Source organism: Falco peregrinus, chromosome 1 (genome assembly GCF_023634155.1).
Source record: "Falco peregrinus isolate bFalPer1 chromosome 1, bFalPer1.pri, whole genome shotgun sequence".
Lineage (NCBI taxonomy): Eukaryota > Metazoa > Chordata > Aves > Falconiformes > Falconidae > Falco > Falco peregrinus.
Window position 1 is genome coordinate 103,077,460 of NC_073721.1, and position 22,888 is coordinate 103,100,347.

General features: G+C 41.5%; 1 protein-coding gene across 1 annotated transcript in view; it reads right to left on the reverse strand.

The window, feature by feature from the left end:
* KIF26A (kinesin family member 26A) overlaps nucleotides 1-22,888 on the reverse strand; it is a 102,513-nt gene that overhangs the window by 60,328 nt on the left and 19,297 nt on the right. The window contains exon 3 of the mRNA XM_055817841.1: nucleotides 8,540-9,040. Coding sequence (XP_055673816.1) covers nucleotides 8,540-9,040 — 501 coding nt within the window. The remainder of the gene's footprint in view (nucleotides 1-8,539; nucleotides 9,041-22,888) is intronic.

Here is a 22,888-nt window from a genome sequence, read left to right on the forward strand (position 1 = left end):
AACCTAGATGATACCTAAACAATGCTGAACTCAAAACTTACATTTACAGCTTGGAAGATCTAAAGGTCATTGACAGTTCCTCTGAAATCAAGATGTAGCAGCAGCCAAAAAAGTTACCAAGTTCGGGACATGACAAGGCAGGGCACAAAGAACAAGGAGAGCATCCACAGACTGACTGCCAGGTGCAGCCCTAGTCCTGCATCTTAAGACAGGGGTGGGGGAGTAAGGGAAATGACAGAGACAACCAATTAAATGGTCAAGAAGATAGAGCAGCTGCCTCAGAAGCAGAGATGAAAGAGGCTGGGACTCTTGTTTGAAGAGGGGAAGGCTGAGGAGGGCCTGACTGAGGTTTACAAAGTCATGGAGGTGGTGGATAAGCTGAAAGAGAGTGAGTAGTTCTTTGCACTGGGGTAGTGAATTTGTGGAACCTGCTGACACAGAAGGCTCTGGAGGCAGACAGTGTCAGCAGGGTCAAAGAGGGATTAGATAAATTCCTGGACAGCAGGTCCATATAGAGATACTAAAGGGAACAGACAGGGACGTGTCCCTGTCCCCAGCTGTGCATGCTGGGGAGCATGAGCAGACCGCAGAAAGTAGTCAGGCTCCCCAGCTCTCCCAAACCACCATTTCCAGCTCTGCCGCTGGAGATACCCCTGCACTAGATGGACTACAGTTGAGACCCAGTAGCATAGTTCTAAAGTTCTTATCATTGCCATAAAATCTTCTCACTAGAGTCTTTCTTAGCTTAACAGGAGGTTGCACTATTCCCTAGGTCCCCATGAGTACTTCAGAGTCATCAGGAGAGGTTGGTGAGACTAAAAGGGATGTCTACACAGCATCAACCAGCTAAACCCAGACCTTCCTCCCAAGCCAGGCACCACAAGGGCCGCTCTCCCCTTCATCCTTCCACTGCCATCTCCCCCACTACAACAGCTGACTGCCTTGCCCAGCTTTACCAGCGCCACTCTTCAGAAGCAGAAGGGGGTGGTTCTGAATGGCAGATCCATTATCTTTGCCCAAAAACACCAAAAACATAGCAATGGATTCCTGCCTGCGGCACCTTTAACACACTTCCTTCACCTAAATTGTCAGAAAAGAAAAAACTCATCCAGTTTTGAGATAGTGGCAGCTATGCAAACTCAGAGGAATTAACTTAGAAGCATTTGGGCGTGAAACAAAATTATAATAATAGGTCAGCTCTGGAAAATGTCTAACCACGGCATTAAGTTGTATAATAATTTATATGGACTCCCTTCCCTAGAAGTGTTTCACACTTGAATCTTAGAAGTACTACTTTCAGATGCAAAGCAAACCTCTAATTATTGATCCTTTGTTACATTGGGAAATTACCTCATCGTAGTTTTAAAGTTCTATTTATAAGTCTAATAATCTCATCATTGATTAGGGTGACTGTATTCTAATTATAAATCCATTATCTCCTCAACAATGAAATAAAATCAATAATGCACGTAAATGGGAAAAAAGGAATTTAAATGCATACATTAACATCATTTCAAGTAGCGCTATTTTATGCACCATCTCTAACAAAACTGTGTCACATCATTAGCAATAATGTGAAAAATCTTTTTCAATTAACAGAGCTGATTTGATGCTATGTTCAGTAAAGTGGCAATCCATTCCATTAAACACACACATATGAAATGCTTGAGACATCTATGAACTCTATATATACATCATAAATCCTCTCCCAAGTGCTGAAACAAAAAAGTAGATACATTTTCCATCGACGATTTTTAAACCTCCTTTCAGAAGCTACCACCCAGGGCATTTCAGCGATTCTAGTTGCAAGTAACAAAAGCATCAATATTTGCCACAATGCTCAGCCGCTCATGTCACAAAACAACAGGAGATGCTTTCAGCGATACTCACACTGTGCACAGCTTGACTACCTGGAGGCCCATGACCTTAACATGCCATCATTCTAGTATACAGCCTATGGAGCAAATGTTAAATTCAAAGTGCTTTCCAAAAAATGTACAATGTTCAATCCTATTTTACACAAGCAGGACGACTGGGCAATCCACACCTGCATCCAGCTGCACAATTCAGTTCCTTCCATGCGATATAGTATACAGAGACCCCTGCAGAAGACTTTCCACCAGCCTGCACGTGACTAAGGTCTGAGCTCAGCCTGAATTTGCCTGGTTTCCCTGCTACATGAACCTCTGAAACCAAAGGGTGTTATTCAGCTGCAGCCCACTCTTAACAACCATGTAGCCAGTGCAGAGCAATGGTAGCCTCGTAAAAGCACTTCTACACCAGATATAGAGTCTCTCTCAAATGTTGGATGGCAGACACTTCTGAGCTCCAGCCACCTTGTAAGGTGTCTTCTTTGTAAGAAGAACCTTTACACCTTCCTTGTAAGGTGACTTCTAATGTTGGGGTGGCGCGGGATGCATTGATTAACAATCAGTTCACTGGAGAACTCAGCATGGAGCCTATGTACAGTATAAATGGACCAGTGAGAAGCAAAAGAAGCTGAAGGGAACTAAGTGAACAGAAAAGGCCAGCCCTAAGAAACTAGTTCAAAGGCAAGAGTAGAAAATTTAAATATTTGGGGTAAAAAAGGAGGGGGATTTCTTATCTTAGTGTAGCTTATGATACACTTGCTGGATAACAGAATGACCTGTGTGCCAAAGGTAAATCCAGCAGATTATCATTTGCACATAATCTCTAAAGTCTGCTTGTCTTAAATCTAACACCGATGAGTACAGGTGAAGTCTGGGCCAACATTCTTTGTTACTGCTTGTTGACTTCAATTGTCAACAAAGGCGGGTATGGACTTGTTTCCCTGTGAGAGCTGTAGTAACAACTGCTTAGCCTAGAGGGGTGAAGGATCAAAAGAACTGTTTTCAGGTGGTAATTTGAGCCACAAGAGGGTCCGAGTCCTGCAAATAGTTACCTTGTCCCATAACTGTGAAACCAATACCATGGCAGAAGTGTTAAGTGCACAACATATAGAGATGCAATCCACACCCTCACCTAAGAAAAGCTTAATTTCTGTCTTGTAGCCAATACCCTTTCTGTCAACTCTTAACATTTTTTCCTAAATCACTCTGATACCTGGGAATGCATTAAAAAGTAACCTTATTTTCACCTTCAGCATCCTACACGGGCGGCAATCTAGAAAAAGAGAGTGCAAAGACCTTCACAGCTACACAGAATGGAGGGCTACCTTTTTATCTGCATGCCTAAGGCTGAATTCCCAGCTCACACTTTCTGAGCTGGTCTGCTACCTTGCTGCTGGGGCAGGGTCTCGCTGACTCCATACACATGGCACTGGCAGCAGCGTCATCCTCCCACATCACAGCTCTCCCCCTGCATTTGCTAAGGCAATGCAAGGCATCACTGCCCAGCCCAGATGCAACAGTGTCAGGAAACATCCTTTCTGTGGGTTAGTATGAGATGGCATTTAGTAACTTGGATCAAAAGATTTCCTTCAGCTGTTCAGACTGGTTATGGAGAGTGACCAATGCTAACTTTGAAGGTTTGGGGTTTTTTTGCCACCCTCTTTCCTTTACATACTTCCTCTACAAGAGCAGTAACACCAACACCGCTAAAGCTAAAGAGAAACAGAAAAGCCACCATGTAGCCCTGGCCCCACCACCTGTCTGGGGTTTGCTATGGAGTTCTGCAGAATCAAGATGTTATAACTTGGAATCTGAGAAACATCCCAAAGCTCAAAGTCATCCAGATGTCCCACAGACAAGATTTATGGTCAAAGCACTATACTTCAATTATTTTATTACACGCATTTTATTAATAAAAGGTCACTGAGAAAGCTATCAAGAAGGATTTTAAAAATTCTTTTTTAAATGCATTTGTTATTACATTTATCAAAGTAAATCTTGTCATTCTGTTTTCCACAGTCAGCTTTTTATTGCATCTTCCAAGCAAAATATGTCATCCTTGCTATAAACAAAGAGGATTTAAGGAAAGTCAGCAGAGGCTGAACTACCCTCAGATGAATCCGTCTGGTTTACATTATGGCAAGCAGAAGACTTATTCCTAGGAACTACAGGAAAGCTTGAATTGTGACTAAAACAACTCAAGAGAATTTTTACATAAAACAAACACAACTCCTTTAACTTTAGAGTATTTGAACTCATTTACACATACTGCAGGTGAACCCTCCCTCTTTGAACCTCCCTGAACCAGGCCATAAACTTCTACATAACTTTAAATTTGTGAATACTCTCAGGGACATACATTGCACTTTTGATAAATTTACAATTATATATATATACACGTTTTAAGAGCTTCACTTAAGTCACTTCCAATTTTCCAGTGTTCCAACTTTTCCAATTTCCTAATGGTACACTTTTAAATATATTTTTAAAGCAACTTAGAAACTGGTAGAGATTCAAGGAGCCACAATATTTTGCCTTCTAACCAGTACCAATCGTATATATTCAAATTATAAATACAGTGTGGCAAGGATTTCATTTTGCATAAGATGAAAGAAAAAACAATTTGCAAAACAAGCTCTATTTCACTGTGATGTCTTTAGAGCACATGGCATGGCTACTTTACCACTTTTATGCAGTACGTAACACTGCATACTAATGACACAGTCAATTGAAAGCATACAGTAAGACCTCTTTTTCCACAATACATGCAGATACTTTTAACAAGTGTACAAGGTATTTTCAGTGGTTTAAATGTACTACCTTTCAGCCAGACTCCAAGACATCTACGAAGCCTAAACTCTCCTCGCTCCTTTGTTTCTGTGTTAAACTGAGCAGCAATGCTGAGCACTGCTAACATGTTTTTTCATTTGAGTAGTAACCTTATATTCACTTGTCAGGTCACAAATTAAAAACATCAATATAAAACTATTTATTAATTAGAGTTGTCAGTTGTCCCCTACAAACCAGCTGCCTTACCCAGAGTTATACCAGCTCCCTCCCCTCCACAATGCTTGCTGTCTGGTCAGACTACTTATCACTGCTGCTGCTGGTGATTATTTTTTGTAATTTTTCACAACAGGCCACTTGGGTAAAGCAGCTGATTACATCTTCACCTTTTGCACCTTGGTTGCAATCCTAGTCTTCCCCTCCCTGGGCCTTCCTCCAGATCCTTAATTACTGTTCCTCTTCATGGCTCCTGAAGCCCATGGTTATTATTTTGGCTTGAGCAGCACCCACACTATGCTTCGAAGACACATTCCTGTTCAAAAAAATTTATAATCTATATAATGGATTTTCACACTTGAACTCCAAAGATATATTAAAGATTTATGACGTCCTGCACTTCTGACCCCCGACATTCAGCCCAGAAGCGTTTTCACAACGATAAGTGACATTACAAGGTAATATAGGCAAGTTTGAGGAGGGAGACCAGAAGAGCAGAATTCAAGTAATAATTTTTTTTTTTCCTCCACAGACAATTCTACTACTGCCACTATTAAAACTAACCATAAATAAAAAAACATGGATCCTGGAGAACCGTTTGTAGGTACAAGGTCTCCTGAGGTTTGGCAGTCATATGCTGGGGTGTATTTTCATGCCCACAAAGCACTGGGCACACAGCACTCCACGCTGACCGCCCATGCAAGCGTTTGCTCCACATCACCCATTTGGGCTCTGTCAGCACCAGCAGAAAACCACAGGCACCTTCAGCGGACAAAGGCGAGCCAAGACAGACATCCAAGACGAGAAGGACAAAGCACCTCTCAGAGGTGCTTGCTGCTCTCCCACAACTACAAAGGAAGCCGCAGTAATTAGCTTAGAATAAAGACCTGTCTTTTTGGCAGCTAAAAATAGTGAAGATGAACCCCAGCCTTTATCTGTGTCCATCTTTAGAAAATTAACCATACTCACTTCGTATGCATCACGGGTTAAACCACTCGGGTAAGGTGCTGGGGTAACAGCTTCCTGCCAGGGAGTTCAGCACTTGTTTCAAGAACCCTCCTTTGCTAAGGAAACAAGGCAGAAGTACGGATTCCCAGTGAAGCAGGGGTATTTACAGAGTGGACAAAATAACTCAGATCACAACCGAGATTGTAAACTCCCCAGGAAAGGGGCCATCTTTTTCTTCTGCATTTGTGCAGTATCTTGCCTAGGTGGAGGCTGAAGACTCCAAGATGTGGTGACAGTACACATAATAAATAGTATATCCAGTGCTGTCCTTTCTGTGGCAATTCTTGCTCCAGAATTCCTCTAGCCAGACCAGCTTTGCCCCACAAGAAGATGGGAAAGGTTACTAAAGACAGACGTCTCTAAAAGTATGTATATCCCCAGCTCTCTCCTGGCTTAACCTTAAACCTAAACCCTGCCTCCAACTTCAGGAAAGAATAGCCAAAATCATCTCTCTAACAGGGTTTTAAAATAAATAAGGTAAGCAAGCTTTTCTAATAGGAAAGGAAATTCACACTTGACAATCAATAGTAGTCAGGGAATCCCAGCCTTTTCAAAATTGAAAGATGAGGTGAGATGAGTATTGGACAAGAATGTCCTGCAGTGGATGCTATCCTAGGCAAGGGCTATACTAGTTGATTCCTGAAATCCCGGCAATCCTATTTCCTTCGACACCTGTGGTTCCTTGGGGGGAAACGTGTAGGGGAAGCATTTCTGCCTCACCCACCCAAACAGCTTCATCAGACATAAAGCTCTTAATGATACAGAAGGCAGTAGGAGGACTCAGACAGACACAGAAAGCACAATTTAGGAAGAGATGCACAACAGTCTTCAGTAACTACATTTGGGCTTAAATGAATTAAAAGAAAAAGAAGAAAAAAAAAACAAAACACCACACCACAAACCAAAAAAACAAACCCGCAACTGAAGCCTAGCTTCTCTCCCAGAACTGCTTTTAAATCTAAACGGTCCTTGCAAATGACTGGATCACATCCCAGCAGCCCCCAACACTCACAGTCTAACACTGTTTGTCCTTTCATTAAAGGTCACTGTTTTCCAGGCTACTGATTTTCTTTGCACATTTCTAGATCACACTTAAACTCTGTTGCATTATACACATTTTTCCTTCACAGGGGTTAAATGAGGCAACTCAGTTTTATCTTAGAATAATGCAGTGGTTAGGGAAAACCGCATCTATCAGTCAGCACGGTTAAGCAGGAAGAAATCTGGAGCTGCCTGTTAGGGAATTATTTAGGACAAGAATAAAGGTAGGCAAGGAATGAACAGAGAAATGGAAATATTTTTGCTTTCAGAGAGTGAAGGCTTCTTAACCCAATAGCTTTCCCATTTTTTTTCTACATTTCTGTAGAGTATGCAGAGTTTAAAAGATAATTAAAAGGTACATTGGCCAAATTGATCCCTAACGCAACGGAGCTGCATTTCAGAGGAAAGAACTTATAGCAGTAGTTCCTCATAAACCACAAAGAGCTGAAATGGAACAGGTTTTTTCCTCTTTTCTCAATGTAAAATCATCAGTGGAGTTTCACTGGATTTAAATGGGGCCCCCTCAAAGGTGAGATGTATGGGCCTTCACAAATTTCTGTATGGGAGGGAGGAATCAAGTGTCCAAGCCTTTTCTGGAAGGAAACACAACAGCCACCCTGTAAAAGTAACGTTACACAGCAGCACTCTTAAATTATTTCTGATGATCTTGGCGCTGAACCAGCTGATGCTACCAAGCAGTATTAGGTAGTGTTTACATACAACAGCACATAAGGCATAATGTTAAATTTAAACCCATCTAGCACCAATATACCAGATGCAAGATCTGCTACAGTGTCTTTAAGTGAAAACCATGACTTCTATCTGTACAGATTTCATCATCACTTACACTTCCCTGCTCACTACCATGTGAAAACAGCTTAGGAATAAATCTTAGTCAAAACCAGTCACTATATCCTTCTTAGCAGAGTTCCACAGATAGCCACAAATCTGTAATGAACTTGCTTTTAAAGGTAGTGTGCACCTCTATAAAGCTTTTTCATTTCCCACAAGAGCTCTTCAAGTACACACAGAATACAGGAAATCAACATCAATGCTAAAACTCCAAGTGCAATGACATTTACAGGCATGTGGCTCTGAAGCAACCTTTTGAACACCCTCCTTCTCAGCAAACTGTTTTGCAGCACATCTAACCTGCAGATTAATGCTCGCCATCACAGTCTACCCACTGCATCTGCTCAACTGAACGCAGCCTTAGAAGTTCAGCGCTAGACTTAAGGGTCAAGTTCATCTTTGATATAATCCCATGAAGCTCCCAGAGTTTCACATGTGACAAACTTGGCCTTTTATGTTTTTCTAAAGGGGTCACCAGGTATGTGACAGCCAAATAACATCACCTGAATACACAAAGCTAAAATAAGTGCGGAAACATCTGAGGAAAGGCTCTCACCATCTGAGAAAAAGCAAATTCCTTGTGATACCTGACAGAACATCGTTCAAAGCTCTTCTTCAGCTCTTCAGGTCTTGAAACATGGTTCAGAATACCATTAGCTGATCCCCTCTGAGATAGATATGTATACATCTCAAATTTTATCTTTATGTCTGTATATCCACACACATGTAAACAAAACTCAAGCGTATGAATTATCGCTACTTACTAGACAAGCCTGAGGCAGGAAGCTGTTCACCCTGGAGATACTCCACATGCCCTCGAGGTACTGCTGAGCTTGGATGGTGACCGAGCTCAGGGCACCGCTGAGACCACTGGGGGCCACCGTAACTTGAACGCTGGAGTTCGGAAAGCTGCCCGTGCCTTGGGACCATCCAAGTCCCTTCTTTCTCTCTGCCCCAGAAAAGAGACTCGGTGACTTTCCAGGCTGCCTGGCCACCTGCCCAGCAATGAGTGGCAGGTCTCTCTGGGAAGAGACGGTGACCATCCTGGGTACCACGCTGGTCACTGCCCCGGCGCCAGGTGGGAGGTCAGGCGTTTCTGGGTAGCTGGTTTGATTGAGGGTGTGCATCATCTGAATGGCTTCCTGCTTCAGCTGATTCAAGTGAGTGGCACAAGTTTCGCATCTGCTCTCTCCTTCATTCCTGTTTTTCTGTAAATAGTCAGGCACTTGAAGCTTGTCAAAAATTAAAGCTGATAATCGTGGGTCCTAAAGAAGTGGAGAAAGGCAGAAAAACCATAGAGTTAAAAAAATGCAAAAAAAAAAAAAAAAAAACCAAGAAAGGAAAAGACAGAAGTTCTTTGTGATTTGCTCTCTACTCATGGAAATACTTTAAATCTATTCTGCTAACTCTCCTCAGCCTTTTTTTCCCTTCAAATAAATACCCTGAGACTCGCAGGTCACAGCAGACTAAGAAACCATAAGTGAATTCATTTCTACTAGACCCAGCATGAAAATTATCATCAGAATTAAACACTGGAGCTGTGGTGTACTTGATAACTATTCATTCTTCTAATTAACTCTCCTTTGGAGACATCTAACATGCCTGTGTTTCCCATGCTCGGAAACAATGTTAGTTGAGATGCTGAACCTGCAAATACCATAACGTGTTTCAAAGGCATACCACCACCTTAAACCCAGAAAAATTAGTGCGTGACCTGGTAAACATTTTGTTGTCGTCACCCCCAGAAATGATTAATCAAGTGGCATAAAAACCAGTTTACATGGTGCTGCCCACAGCTGGCCCCTCTGCTAGCAGGGACCGTTACTTCTGATCTTTGCAACCCAGATGGTCACAGTATTCCCTTACGCTACAGTTGCTTTGATGAGAAATAGATTTGAGCCTACAGGCATGTGCGAAGGTGTGACAACGTGCAGGCTAAGAAGCCGATTTAAAAGCAACGCCTATATTGTTTCCACAAGGTAATTTCCCTCCCCCACCCCCCCTGCTAGTTCATTTTAAGGCTGCTCAGACGTTTTAAAACCCAGCTACGTGTTTCCAGGTCAGAGATAGAGTTACCTATCTCCTGAAACACTCAAACGCCCTCCCATCCCAAACCTGCTACTGTAAAGATTAGTCAAGAGATTAAATCCAGCCCTGTTGTAAATCTGCTATCAAGACTAATGTCGTGCAGTAAAACTGACCCAACTTCACACGCTCTCACTGAGCTCTCTATAAACAATTAAGGTTTTAATGAAATCACACTGCAGCCAAAGGTTTATTTGTATAATTATTTTAAGTGAAAATATTTAATTTGCTTGTTAATAATGAGGGCACACAAAGCCAGTAAGTCAGCCATCCAGCATATGCCGGGGGTATCCCAAGATCAGTACTCATTTTTAAAAATGTATTACTTCATGCCAAGATGCAATTGCTCTCTCAGAGATGAATGTCCTATTAGAAAACTAACTAATTCTGGTTTTAATTACCACACACATCAATAAAACTCTTTTAAGAAGTCTTGGCACTGGTACTTGGCTTTGCTCATTCTCTTTCAATGCTGCTATTTCCCTTTGCTCTGAATTCAGAAAGTCCTAACGCGCTGCCTAACTTCTGCAGCATGCAGCACAGAATTTATCTCGTTTCCAGCTGCTGGACTATTGCAACAGTCTTTAATCTATCTCACAAGACACAGGACAGTGTTGACAGAAACCACTGTGAGTATATCTAGCATCACGTCATTCTGCAGCCAAAGGCCATTAACAAAAGTTGCTCTTTCCACAATAATCTAAATTATTGTTTACTGACTTAAAAAAAAAAGGCAACACAACTTCTCATGCTAAGCTACCCCTGCTGCTGACTAAACAATAAATGGCATTCACATAAGTGAACCCGTTTACAAAATCAAGTGAAAGACACCGTTCCATTTTTGTCTCTTCTCTTTATTGAGGTTTAGAATCCGGTAAAAACACCTTTGAAGTTGCACCATTTGCTTACCCTTACAGGCAAGAAAATTCCTTCCCTCCAAACCCCCCAGAAGACGATAACACTAAATTAACAGATATTAGTCGGGGAGGGGGGGGGGGGGGGGGGGGAGTAATTAATATTTTAGAAACTTTTTTCTAACCCTTCAGCAGAAAATACTATTGGTTAGACTTAAACATAAACCCTGAGCGCTGCAAGCACTGTTAAGCTTGAGGCAAAACAAAGGTCACGCAGGCTGCCTCCCAAGAAAAACAAACAGCACCAGCTCTGCAGAAACTTTTCCAAGGGAGAGAGCCCTCTGAGTGAGTTCTTGCCCAGGCTGACACACAGCATCGATTCAAACAGCCCCAAAAACCAGCACCTTCCAGCTCCGGGTGCCCCGTCTGCGGCCAGGCACATCCCTGGGTTCATTCCTTTGATCCAAGTTGGGCACACAAGGAAGCACCTGCAGGTCCCAACTGCATGAGCCTCATCTGGCAGCGTTTAAATTGCTATCAAATGTCAAAAGTTTCAAATAAGCAATTAAAGTGAATTACTAGGTGAAACAGGCTTCTCATTTAAGAGAGATGACTTCTTTTGATGTGAAGAAAATTAATGACCCCAATTCTAGCTCCATAAACACAGTTTACAGTGTAAGGCAGATCAGAGTCAGGCCCTTCTTGCAGTTACAAGGAAATCAAGTGGATACCATATTAAAGGAGTGGGGGAAAAAAAAGTAATTTTTTATTTATTTAGAAAATTACAGAGAGCAAACCATATAAGCAGATGGTATGCCAAATTTAAACCTTTTCAAATATTTGGGGGGGGGGGGAGGGGGAAGGGGGAGGGGGAAGCCATCTCATTTCCAGTGCTTGTATTTTGCCAGGCACTTACAAGGAGCATTTTAACCTACTCATCCACCCTCTGCAATCCCCAGTTTGCATCTGTGGCCACCCTCCTCCAGCACCTCACTGAGGGCCCAGCTGTACAGTTAGATTCCTTTTATTTTTCCACTCTGTGCAACCAAAACACCTGGCTAATGGTTGGGCGTGAAGGGCAGAGGAAACAAGTCACCGTTAAAAATGTTAACCGTAACTTACAAGTTAAGCCAGCCCCATTAAAGAGGTTTTATTACCCAGTGACAATGCCCGGTCCCAGGGAGCCCCCGCTTCAGCAGCTCGCACCCTAACAAGGCTGGGGTGGAAGTTACACTCTCATGTTTTACAGAGGGAAGAAATAAAACTTCAGTGACCAAATGTGTTAGGCACACACACAGCAGTGGGGGAAGCAGTTAAAGCCATCCTTGTTACAGCTCCACTGGCACGCAAGCCAGATGAAGGGGGTGTGCAAGTCGCCAGGGGGACTGGCACAAAAATTAAACATACAACATACAAGCCTCTATTCCAAACAATGCTCCAAAACCACTTTAGTCTGCTGTGCTACAAAGATGACTCCTTTAGTCCCCCACAGCATAAACAAACCATGCTGTCTTTGTCACACTTACTTTCCAAATGCTGTTCTTACCTTCTGAGCAAGCAGGATAAACAAAATACTGTGATGCTGTAACAGTCACAGCTTCCCCTCTCACTACAGAAACCAAAACCCTAATTTCAGTCTCAGCTTATTTTCTTTTGCATACAGATTTTAAGTATTCAAACATCACAGACTGTTAGAAAGGTAAAATAAATGGTCCCACTAGGGACAACTGCACCAGAGAGCTCAGCCTTCCCCAGCGAGGTCAAGGCACTGGATAATTATTTGTACTTATATGAGGAAGAATTTTTTGAAACGCCTGAATTTACCACTGTTTTTCAGCAAGCGGTTCTTACAGAAGCAAGCTTGCCAAGTGCTGCTGCGAGGTGAAACACACGCGTGCAAACTGCTCACAGACAGAAGAGCACACGGACATGGCGTGCAAGTCCTCCTGAGCCAAACCGAGCAGGACGGCAAAGTTGGAAAGCCAGGATTTTGTGCTCCCACTAGAACACACAGCAAAAGACCCATTTAGTTCAACACCAGCTGCATTTAGCCTGGAGTTTGCCTTCAGGCTTTATCTCTAAAACCAGGAGTAGGGAGAAGCAGCTCAGATTTGAAAACATCCAACAATATATTACAGAATGAAAGAGAGAGTCATGAATTCCTGCTTCCCCCTCTGATGTAAACCTCAGCTGCTGCTGCCTCCCCATGAAATCAAGCGAGGACCAAGCCAAGTATCAGCTATTCGGGTAACACCAATGTACTGCGTGTGGGGCACACAAACAAAACCCACATCTCACAACTGTAAAATACTACGGCCTGAGACCGTTGCCCCTGAAACTACAGACACACTCAAAGCAACTGGGATGTGGCCAAAGGCAAACATCTCTGAAAAGCCTTGCTACAGCTTACGCACCAAAACCATAGCCAGGTTTTCAAAGCATACAACACCAGATTGTCTTGCTGGAGCTGAACTCCTTTGAAAACCTAAAGCAGATTCTCAGCAATATTGCACTTAAAAAATCAGATTCATTTGAAATTTTAGCTCAGTCTGTGATTTCCCAAGTATTTCAAGCTTGCAGTTAGAGCTTTTGTTTAACAGGGAGTCATAAGAGAGTTTTTCCATTGCAAAAGAGAAACAAAGATAGAAGCATTAAATCTTACCTGCAGCTACTGACTTCCAAGTCCCAAACTAAGCAAGAGGAGAGGATGAAGAAAAGCATCTGGATTCCCACTTAAGTCCCCAAAGTAATACCCACCCATCTGTAACCTAATCCTTTCAGCAAGGAACTATCCACAGTGTGCGAACAAACGATGACGAACAAATGATGAAAAGTCAAATTGCCAACAAGCATCCTCAGTAATTACCTGCAGTTCTGCCTGGCACTAGTTTCTGAAACGTGAGTGTATCTGGAGCAGTATTCTGAATTCAATTAAATTCCTGATACAAAGATAATTAAAAAGAAAGAAGAATCATCCCTGAATGTCACACCAAAATATATACTTGAATATAGACCTAGGTAAACAACATTTTTAAAGGATGCTTTGGGAGAAAGGAATGTACTTTCCCAGTGCAAAAGAATCAATGCTAATGATTTTTTGTCTTAATTGTCTTTCCAGATTTCTGCCGTGATGCTTACAAATGAGTTTTTATCTTACATGACATTGTGAAATACCCACTAATATCTTCTATATTGGCAAATACTTTGAAGGCTGATGCTTGCTTTCAACTACATAGAAGTCATTGTCAGAAAAAGAGAAGAAAAAGAACACACTATACTCAGCCACACCAGAGACTGCTCAAAGTAATGAGGGAAAAAACAGTGCTAATGGTTAACTATTCTTCTTTTTTTTTTTTTTTTTTTTTTAAAGAGAGAAGTTTCCGAGTAGCTGACTATCTCAAGGGAGTGAAAATCTGAACTGTAAGTCTTCAAGTAACCCATGTTGTGAATTCATTCAGTTACCGACCTAATCTTATCAGAATATAAACAATCAAGAAAAAACAAACACACAAAGCTTTCCCAAAGAGAGAATTCATCAGAAGTCCCATCTCCTCAGGGTTAAGGGTATCTGGAACTCGCAGTGTAACTTTGCTGTCCTTGAAAACAGCCCTCTGAATAAGCAGGACAGCAATCCACATTTCCAAAGTGAGCAAAATGTGCATGCATTAGAAAACAAACAGATACATTTTTAAGGCTAAACCCCACCCAGCCTCTCTATGTGAATGTCTCAGTAGCTTTAGGCAGAAGATTAATCTAAGACAAGGGACCATGGTCCTCCTCCCATGCTGTCCCCTAGCTGGGTTTCTTCAAATCTTCAATCCCATTATTCTCTTTCTAACCACAACCTGAGGTAGTGCACACAGCCATATCCCACCGACTACCCAGCTGACACTCAACCCGATTTCTTTTCATCTTTGGCATCCCAAAGAGTTTGAGAAAAAAAAATATCAGAACACTTTTTCTTACTTATTTTATAAGTATACCCCATCTCTTTTAAACGGTGCCCATCCTTCTAACAAAAGTCAAGCGCTACAATAAATCTGCTAAAAAACGCACGACCCCAGACTATAAATGACAGCAGCATGTTTAGTTATTCTGCAGCCTCCACCGAACTCTATTTATTTCCATTTCCTGCCCACTTTAATGTACTTCAGTGGCCCGCAGTAAAGTTAAAGCAATAGGTGTCTGTCATAAAGATGAATAGTGCTATTGGAATGCATAATACAGTGGAAAGAGGAAATGAGAGCAATCTGGTTTATTTACATCTCGGGCTCCCATCAGCACCTCAGCCCACCTCCCAGTGGTTTCAGCCACCTTTCCTGTTATCTTGCTGTATATCCCCTGCAACGACTTGGCTTTTAACCTCGCAGAACCAGAGGGTACAGGCTGATCTCCCAGATTGGTGTTCATGAGCTGGCAGGGTATCGGCGCAAACAGCCGTGCAGCACGTTCAGTGCAAAGAAAACAAAACAAAGGTAGTGGCTGCAATTTAATATAATTAAAGACACAAACAAAACAAAAGACCCCAAAGAGATCTGCTATCACAGTTATATTTAGATCAACACACAGGAACCTGACTACTTCTGAAAAACAGTAATTACTGTATGGCAAAATATTACTTTTAATCTCCCTTCTTTACGACCTAATTAAACAGATATTTTACTTGCATTTGGAAAATGTTTTTCTTAATTTCATTCAATTTTAACATTTGGTGTATTCTATAAACTACACATCCAAACTAGTATGTAATTTTGTGCTTATTTTTAATAGTGTATGACTTCATTTAAAAATTATGACTTTTAATTTGCATGTTTATTGTTGGTTTTAAGTAATCCTTTAATTTTGCCTCTTGGGTCTGTGGCTTACTGTAACTTCACAATGCAAATTCAGTACTGATTTTATTCATATGAAAGCACCGTCCTCCAACACCCATTGTGCCTTTTTTTTCTTTTTTTTTTTTTTTTTAAACCTTCATCAAAGTATCATCATTTTGAACAGCAGCAAGTGTTTGGGGAAATAGCTGCATACACATCATCACACAATAATTTAATGTCTGAGAAGCCTTTCTTTGACTATTACTTTCAGAAACAGCCACTTAGACAAAGTTGTCTTTCAGAAGTTCAGACAAAAACTTTTGATAGAAATTAGACACTTTTATTTAAAAGATAAATAGCTTTCCATCTGTAATTACTTCTTCCTTGAAACCAGAGAGTAAATTTTGGTTAGCCTATGAGCATGGGAAATCAGACTATAGAAACTCCGCCTATTAGGCTGCATAAAAAGTCACAACTCTTTCCTCTTAAAAGCTTATGAGTGCTTATGAAAAGTGTCAGAACAACTACTCAGGAGACCAGTGCTCTCCAATACCCTCATCACACTGAATGCTACCTACTCCACATACAACATGAGTTCAATCAGGCTGCTCATAAGGTAGCTCTGCATTTCATCACAGGGACAAAAAAATCAGAGCACAGCATCACTACACAGAAAACACGCTGCCTTGTCAAAACGCCTCAGAAACATCAAATGTTCATACCATTTTAGGGGAAACAAAAGGCTGTTTCCACTACTACAATTATTTAGGCAGCAGCCCATGTTTTCAGAATGACAAATTGCAATGGTAGCCTTGTGAGATGGACTCCTTCACAGACAAACTCTGGCAGGAGCCCAGCAACCCAGCCCAGGCAGCCCGATGGACTAGGAGTCATGCCCAGCATGAGACCTTCAGCATGTTTAAGTGATCATAACTGTGTATGTCCCAGTAGAACTGTGCCCATTTGTATCAGACAGACCTTTAATGAGAGAGTTCAAGAACGTCTGGACACCAGCCGCAGCAAAAGTGACTCTGGCTTTGAAAAACTGGATAGGAAATAAAGTGCTTGGCGTGCTCAGGACATCTGTATACAAACCCTACAACTGTTTCAGTCCAACCATCTGAATCCAATTAAAAGAACACTCAGCAGCAGAAGTTAGGGAGTGGACACATTTTCCAAATGAACATCATTAGCATAATGTAGATTTAAAATCAACTGTGAAAACCAGTGCTTGGCATTGGATCACACCCTCTTAGTGTCTCTTTCACTTGCTCATTTTATCAATTATTTGTTTGCTAAATGAATACTTGAGGAGGTACAGAAACGATTTAGCTTTCACAACTGAAGGGCTGCCCGTTGTGCACTCCTCTTGCAAGCTGCAAATTGCTGCATACAGTGCACAGTTAGCGCACCAGGCAGCTTGTCTCCAGAAACAAAGTGGATTACCCTTATTCCTCATCTTAATAATGCCTCAGTTTAACTGCTTCACCAAAAACCAGCTTGGCTGAAAAATTTTGGGTTTACATCTGAGTTCAAATGGTACTACAGAGGGTTAGAGTTTCTTCTTTTTCTCCTTGCTTGGACTTAATCAAGAAAATAAAAAAAAATAGGAAGGAAAAAAATCCCCTCTAAGCAGGGGTGAATAGAAAAGGCATGATGAAGCGTATTTCTAACTCCTCAACCACAACCAGGCCACACACTGCCTACAAACTCTGCTGTAGTTCCTTTGCTTACTAGGTGGCACACGTGTGATGCTACCTCCCTCTCCAATCTGTTCATCCCATAGCAGCCCTTTAAAACAGATTATTGGGTGGCTTTTTTGAATACCACTTTTCAGCAGATGAACTTCAGCAAGTATATTCACAAATTTTCTGTCAGCTACCCGTTGGAAAGTGGGGTCCTGGTGCTTCCAGTATCTCTGGGCTTGGATGGAAGTAAGGTCTGTGGCTGTCTCTTGGATTCAGTTAAGATGCTGGAGCACAGAAGTAATTCACCTCATTGTGCTGGCCTCATCTTGCATTAGAAAGAAAAGATAAATACACAGGTCGTAAGGGACGTCTGCAGGTGGGGGACACTGCCCAAAGAATCAAATGATCCTCCTATGGAACCTCTTTAGAGTGAAGTATGATCTCAGCCATATAAACAGCAGATGGAGACAGACCATTTGAGGAGCGTCTATAGAACAAAAAGCAGATTACAAAACAAGAATGTTGTAGGAATTTCAACAGTGTGGTTTATTTAGTTTACAGAAAGAAAACTGAACAAAGTCCTCCAGTATACAAAAAGTAATTACAAAGAGACTGGTGACCAATTACTTTCCATATCCACCTGGGAAAGGAAAGCAAAGACACCTTAAGAAAAATTGTCAAAGCTGAATGAATACTGGAAAATGCTACAGAATGATGTTGAGAAAACTCATTCCTTCATGACAGGTTCTGAAGAGCAAGTAAGAAACATCCATGGGAGCTTGTCCAGAGATAGGCGATGCCATTTCAGTGGAGGAAGCTTACTACTTTTTAAAGATCTGAAGATACTTTTCCAGCCCTATGTTCTTATGATCCTAGTTTTGGAAAGATGAGTAGCGCATATGTAGACAGACTTTGTGTTTGGGTTCAAGTGCCACACACAATGAACGTAGACTTCACAATATTATTCTCCTTAGATGACTATTCAGTAACCTACACTATCTTGCTCACAGCAAGTTTTCCAACTTGCATCATTCTATTAATTCCAGGACTCTTGTACTAGTTGTGACCCTCTGTATCACCTTGAATAATTCTTCTTTTGCCAGTTAGTCACAGCCCATCACCACAATACCCAGAACATTCTTTATCATTAACTTCTCTCTCTCTCTCTCCCACTTTCAATCTACCCTTACACATAAAAAGTACAGAATTGTTACATTTCATTTCCTATGGGTTCAGGGGATAATTTTAGAAATCCAAATGAGATGCCCAAATTAGATGGTGGAAGTCCAACCACTCCTACCTGTACACAGCATTCTGGAAATAAACATAATAATCAAGATTAATTAAGCCCTCAAACAAGAATTGAAAAAAGCAGCACACACACCCTCCAAAAAACACCACCAGAGAGTACTAGCTGCATTACAGTAACTAGCTCCTTGCAAAGGTTCAAAAAACCTCATTGCAAAGCCCATTAAGAAGAGCTGTGAAGGAATGCAAACTAGCCACTCCAGATTACAAATGGAAGACATCTCAGGGCTGCTGATGGTACATTGGAAATATCTGTAACAGAATGGCATGAGAAAGCTTAATCCATAGCCATCGGCAGGCTTATCTGTCCAGATACTTCTAGAGACTCTGCCCTCAACATATTTCACAGCATATACAAGAAAATTTTCTCAGTAAACCTGTTGCTCTTCTGACCCTGAGACATTTCTATCAAGGTCTTCAGATCTATCAGGGTTTTCAGGAGTAAAAAATAATCACAAAAAAAAGGTAAGGTTTCCCCCAGATAGCCACACAAATTACAGATGGACAGAGATATCAAAACCTAAATATACACACTGAAGAGAGAACAATAAAGACTATTTAATTAAAGAGCTCCTGAAAACTTGAAATCATAGAATCATTTAGGTTGGAAAAAATCTTAGGATCATTGAGTCCAACCGTTAACCTAGAACTGCCAAGTCCACCACTAAACTATGTCCCTAAGTGCCAGTGTGTTCTACGGCTATAATTTAGTTACAGACTGCTCCTATTTCAACAGTTTCTTTAGATGAAAAGTTCAGCACCTAGCACCACATCATCATGGACCACAAACTAGTAGCAGTGTTGTACTATGTAGAAACACAGCAAGAACAAGATTAGCAGTAGTAGTAGTAAGATACTCTTGTTGCTGCTTTTCTTGATCCTGTTGGTCTTTAACAGCCACTAACTGAACAGTATTAGACAATCCTTACCTACAAAACAACTTATTTCTAATAGTCCTGTGTCACACCAATCAATTCCTTTGCATGAGAGTACTTTGGCTTCCCCTAAGAACACCACTTTTCGCAAGCTGGCTGCTATCCTTTGATCACACAGTCTTGTAACAAGCCTTTCAATGACTATATTGCATTGTCAACAATAATGTATCCAGCCTTGAACCCTTAAAATACCTGAGTGGGCACCAAAAGGCACTGTACATCTTCTACACAACCTAAATAACAAGAATTGCCTTTGTCAGCCCAGCAAATCGCACTCTTGTGAGCAGGACAAGAGTCCTATGATTAATATCCACCTGTAATCCTTATAGTGGGAAGCCCTGCAGCGATCCTGTGAAACCTGCAAGCCGTGCAACCTCTCCCCATCCACAGGGCTGGTGTAATCAAAGAGAAGAAACTCCCTTTGCCTAAGGTCTCTCTTCTACAAACATAAATCAACGTGGCTATGCCCTCAAGCAGACAAAACCCCACTCCACCCATGCTCAGAGCATCTTGAAAGCCATGTTAATAGGGTTTATAAACTCTGCTACAACACGGGATATAAACATATTAAACACATGGGCAAAGCGAGCTTATATCTGCTTATAACACACATACACGTAGACATGCCCACAGATGGCTGGTGAAAATACCTCTGTAAACTCTTCCAGGCTCCTCACACACACACACACAAAAAAAAAAAACACCTTATCTCCTGAGACACAGAAGTACTCAAATACCTGGCAACAACTTCCAAAACCCTTCAAGCCAGATCCTATTAAAACCAGCAACTAAGAGATGAAAGGCTCTAGCTCATCCTACCAGTCACACTTTCAGGGTTTTTAAACATTTACTGTATCTAACATTGCTTCTATAGAAATTCCACAAACGTAGACAATGCCCAGCATCACAGGATACATTTATGTTTCCATTCAATGGAAGGTACTACATAAAAGGATGCTTTTATTTTAATTTGTGTACTGAGACCTTGGAAAAGAAGCTGCCTCATCACCTGCTGGAAAAAGCCAAGTACAGAGGAGGAAAGAGTTATTTTAAGAAGAGAAATTACAGCCCCAGAGTGAGACCTGGGCCCTAAAGAAATCCATGGTGACATTCACTCCACATGCAAAGTTGGTATTTCCCTCTCTAAGTGTCTCCCCTCTCTTTCCCCCATCCCCATTCCTAACTTCAAATCAGCAATGAGCTTTCACTAACCTGCCTCCCCATTTCATAAAATGCCCAAGAAGTGCATGTTTGTAGTTTCTGGGTGATGAGTTAAGTTACATCTTAGTGTGCAAATTTCCCCTTTCATTTTAAAACAAATTTTTTTGGCAGTAGAAAATGTGTCAAATTTGCAGTCAATCACTAAAAAACTATACACGCCACCCAAGTTGCCTTATTATTATTTTTACAGCTGTAATTAGACATTTAAACCCAGAAAACTCTGGGTAATCATGACTTGGTTACACCCTCATAAAGTCTGACAGCTCATCAAATAGCTCCCATTGTGGACAGTGGCAAAGCAGTTCTACAGATCATTACAGTTAAAGGCCAGTGAAGATAACCCTCTTGTCTGGCCTCCTGCACATCACAGCTCTGCTAATTTCAACCAGAAGAAGTAGTGACCCCGATAGGCTTATTCAATGAATATAGATGCTTTAGTATTTTAAGAAACACTCAGGGGGTTTTGAGCCCACATGTCTTCTGAAGCCATAGTACTTCTGAAAGAATCATGTTTGTAAAGTACAAGGTATATGAATAAAAAACATAAAATCAAACAGAACAGGACAGCACTTGTGATGTAAATCCAGAGATGACACACGCTATTCTTTGCTCCTGTGCCAGTTTATATCATCTGAGCCAGAAACTCCACTCCCAATGGTCAACTTGAGAAATCCAAGTGGTTGATTCCAAGACTCTCAGGACACTGTGTACTGGTAATATTTGATTTACGCTTACAGCTCTAGTCTCAGAGAAACCCATTAGGCAGGATAGACTCAAAGATGAGTGTTTTACTTCACAAGGCTGCTGCTGTAATTCGCAGGGAAAACCCACACAGAAGGCACAGACTACAATGTTATTGCTCCGGCTCCAATCAGGAAATAGTCACTGAAATAACTTAACATCAGCATCTCATGGAAGTCCCTGCGTGAGGAAGTTAGGCAAGATTTATTCAAGACCACAATCTCAGGAGCAATTCATCAGAATCAAAGGTAAGCCAAAAAAGAAATAAATGAAAATGGGGCCAGCTAGAATAACAAAGCGGCACAGCCAAGGCAGCAGCCACATGACAGCCAGAGGCATCTCCAGAGCCATCAGAACAACTGTCCACAGATCTTGCCAATGAGCCAGATGCTGCTGCTGGAAGAAGGCTTGTGTTGATATAAACTCAGATGTGAGATGCTTAACACCAAGAGCAATCAATCTTCATGATTCCCCTGTGGCTGCCAAGCTTCACTATTATGCCACAAAGAGATGAAAACAAACTTCAGAAAACACATGTAGATTCTACATGACATCAGACTCTCCCCGCCCTCCCCTTACTACTCAGAAACAAACCAGCGATTTGGGTGTAGCGATAAATGACCTGATGCCTTTCCTGAGTTAACAACAGAACCAGGAAAGAATATCGTTGGCTAAACAGCTCACTGTGCACACACTGCCAGAAAACCAGTGAATTTACCATACTGTATAGGAAATTCCTATCTTCCACACCAATTAGTGACCCAACAGTGACTGATTTTATAATCCCAAACTTGACTTACAAAATTACTTCCTCTGGGGCCAACTTTCCATTACCCAGCATGTGGAAAACTGCACACAGTCAGTGCACTATGAAAACCAAGGGAAAATAAGTGCTATTTAAACCAAAATTCTACTGTGCCTCCACATTCTTGCTTTCCTAAGGGAGATGCACTTTTGACAGTTACTTCCTTTCCCTGCCCCAACATCCTATCTCCACCACGCACCAGCTGGGCACTCAGTCAAAACAGAAACAACAACAGGAACTAGCAGCTATTCATTACAATAGGATCAAAACATTTCTAGGCACTAGTGCCTCGCCAAGTCACTGTCCTTGAAGACCTTGCTGCAATCCACTTCTTCCCTCCCACTGCAGACACCGTTACTGAAAGTGGCTCCACTTCAGCTTGAAGCACCACACATTAAAAATCACGGCTTTTTAATCAGAAGGCACTTGGTGGCATGCGCTCACACCCCAGAACTGCAGGAGGCAATGAAACTGGGCAGCAAAAAGGTGAGAAAATTAACTGGCCAACAACAAAGGATGGTGTTTGTCCTTTATTTTAATCAAGCTAACATTAGCTCCAGTCTATAAAACCAGAATTGCACTGCACACTAACCACCAGCATAATCACAGAAACAGCGCCACAATATGATTACTGGACAATAATTATATCTTATAAAGAGTTA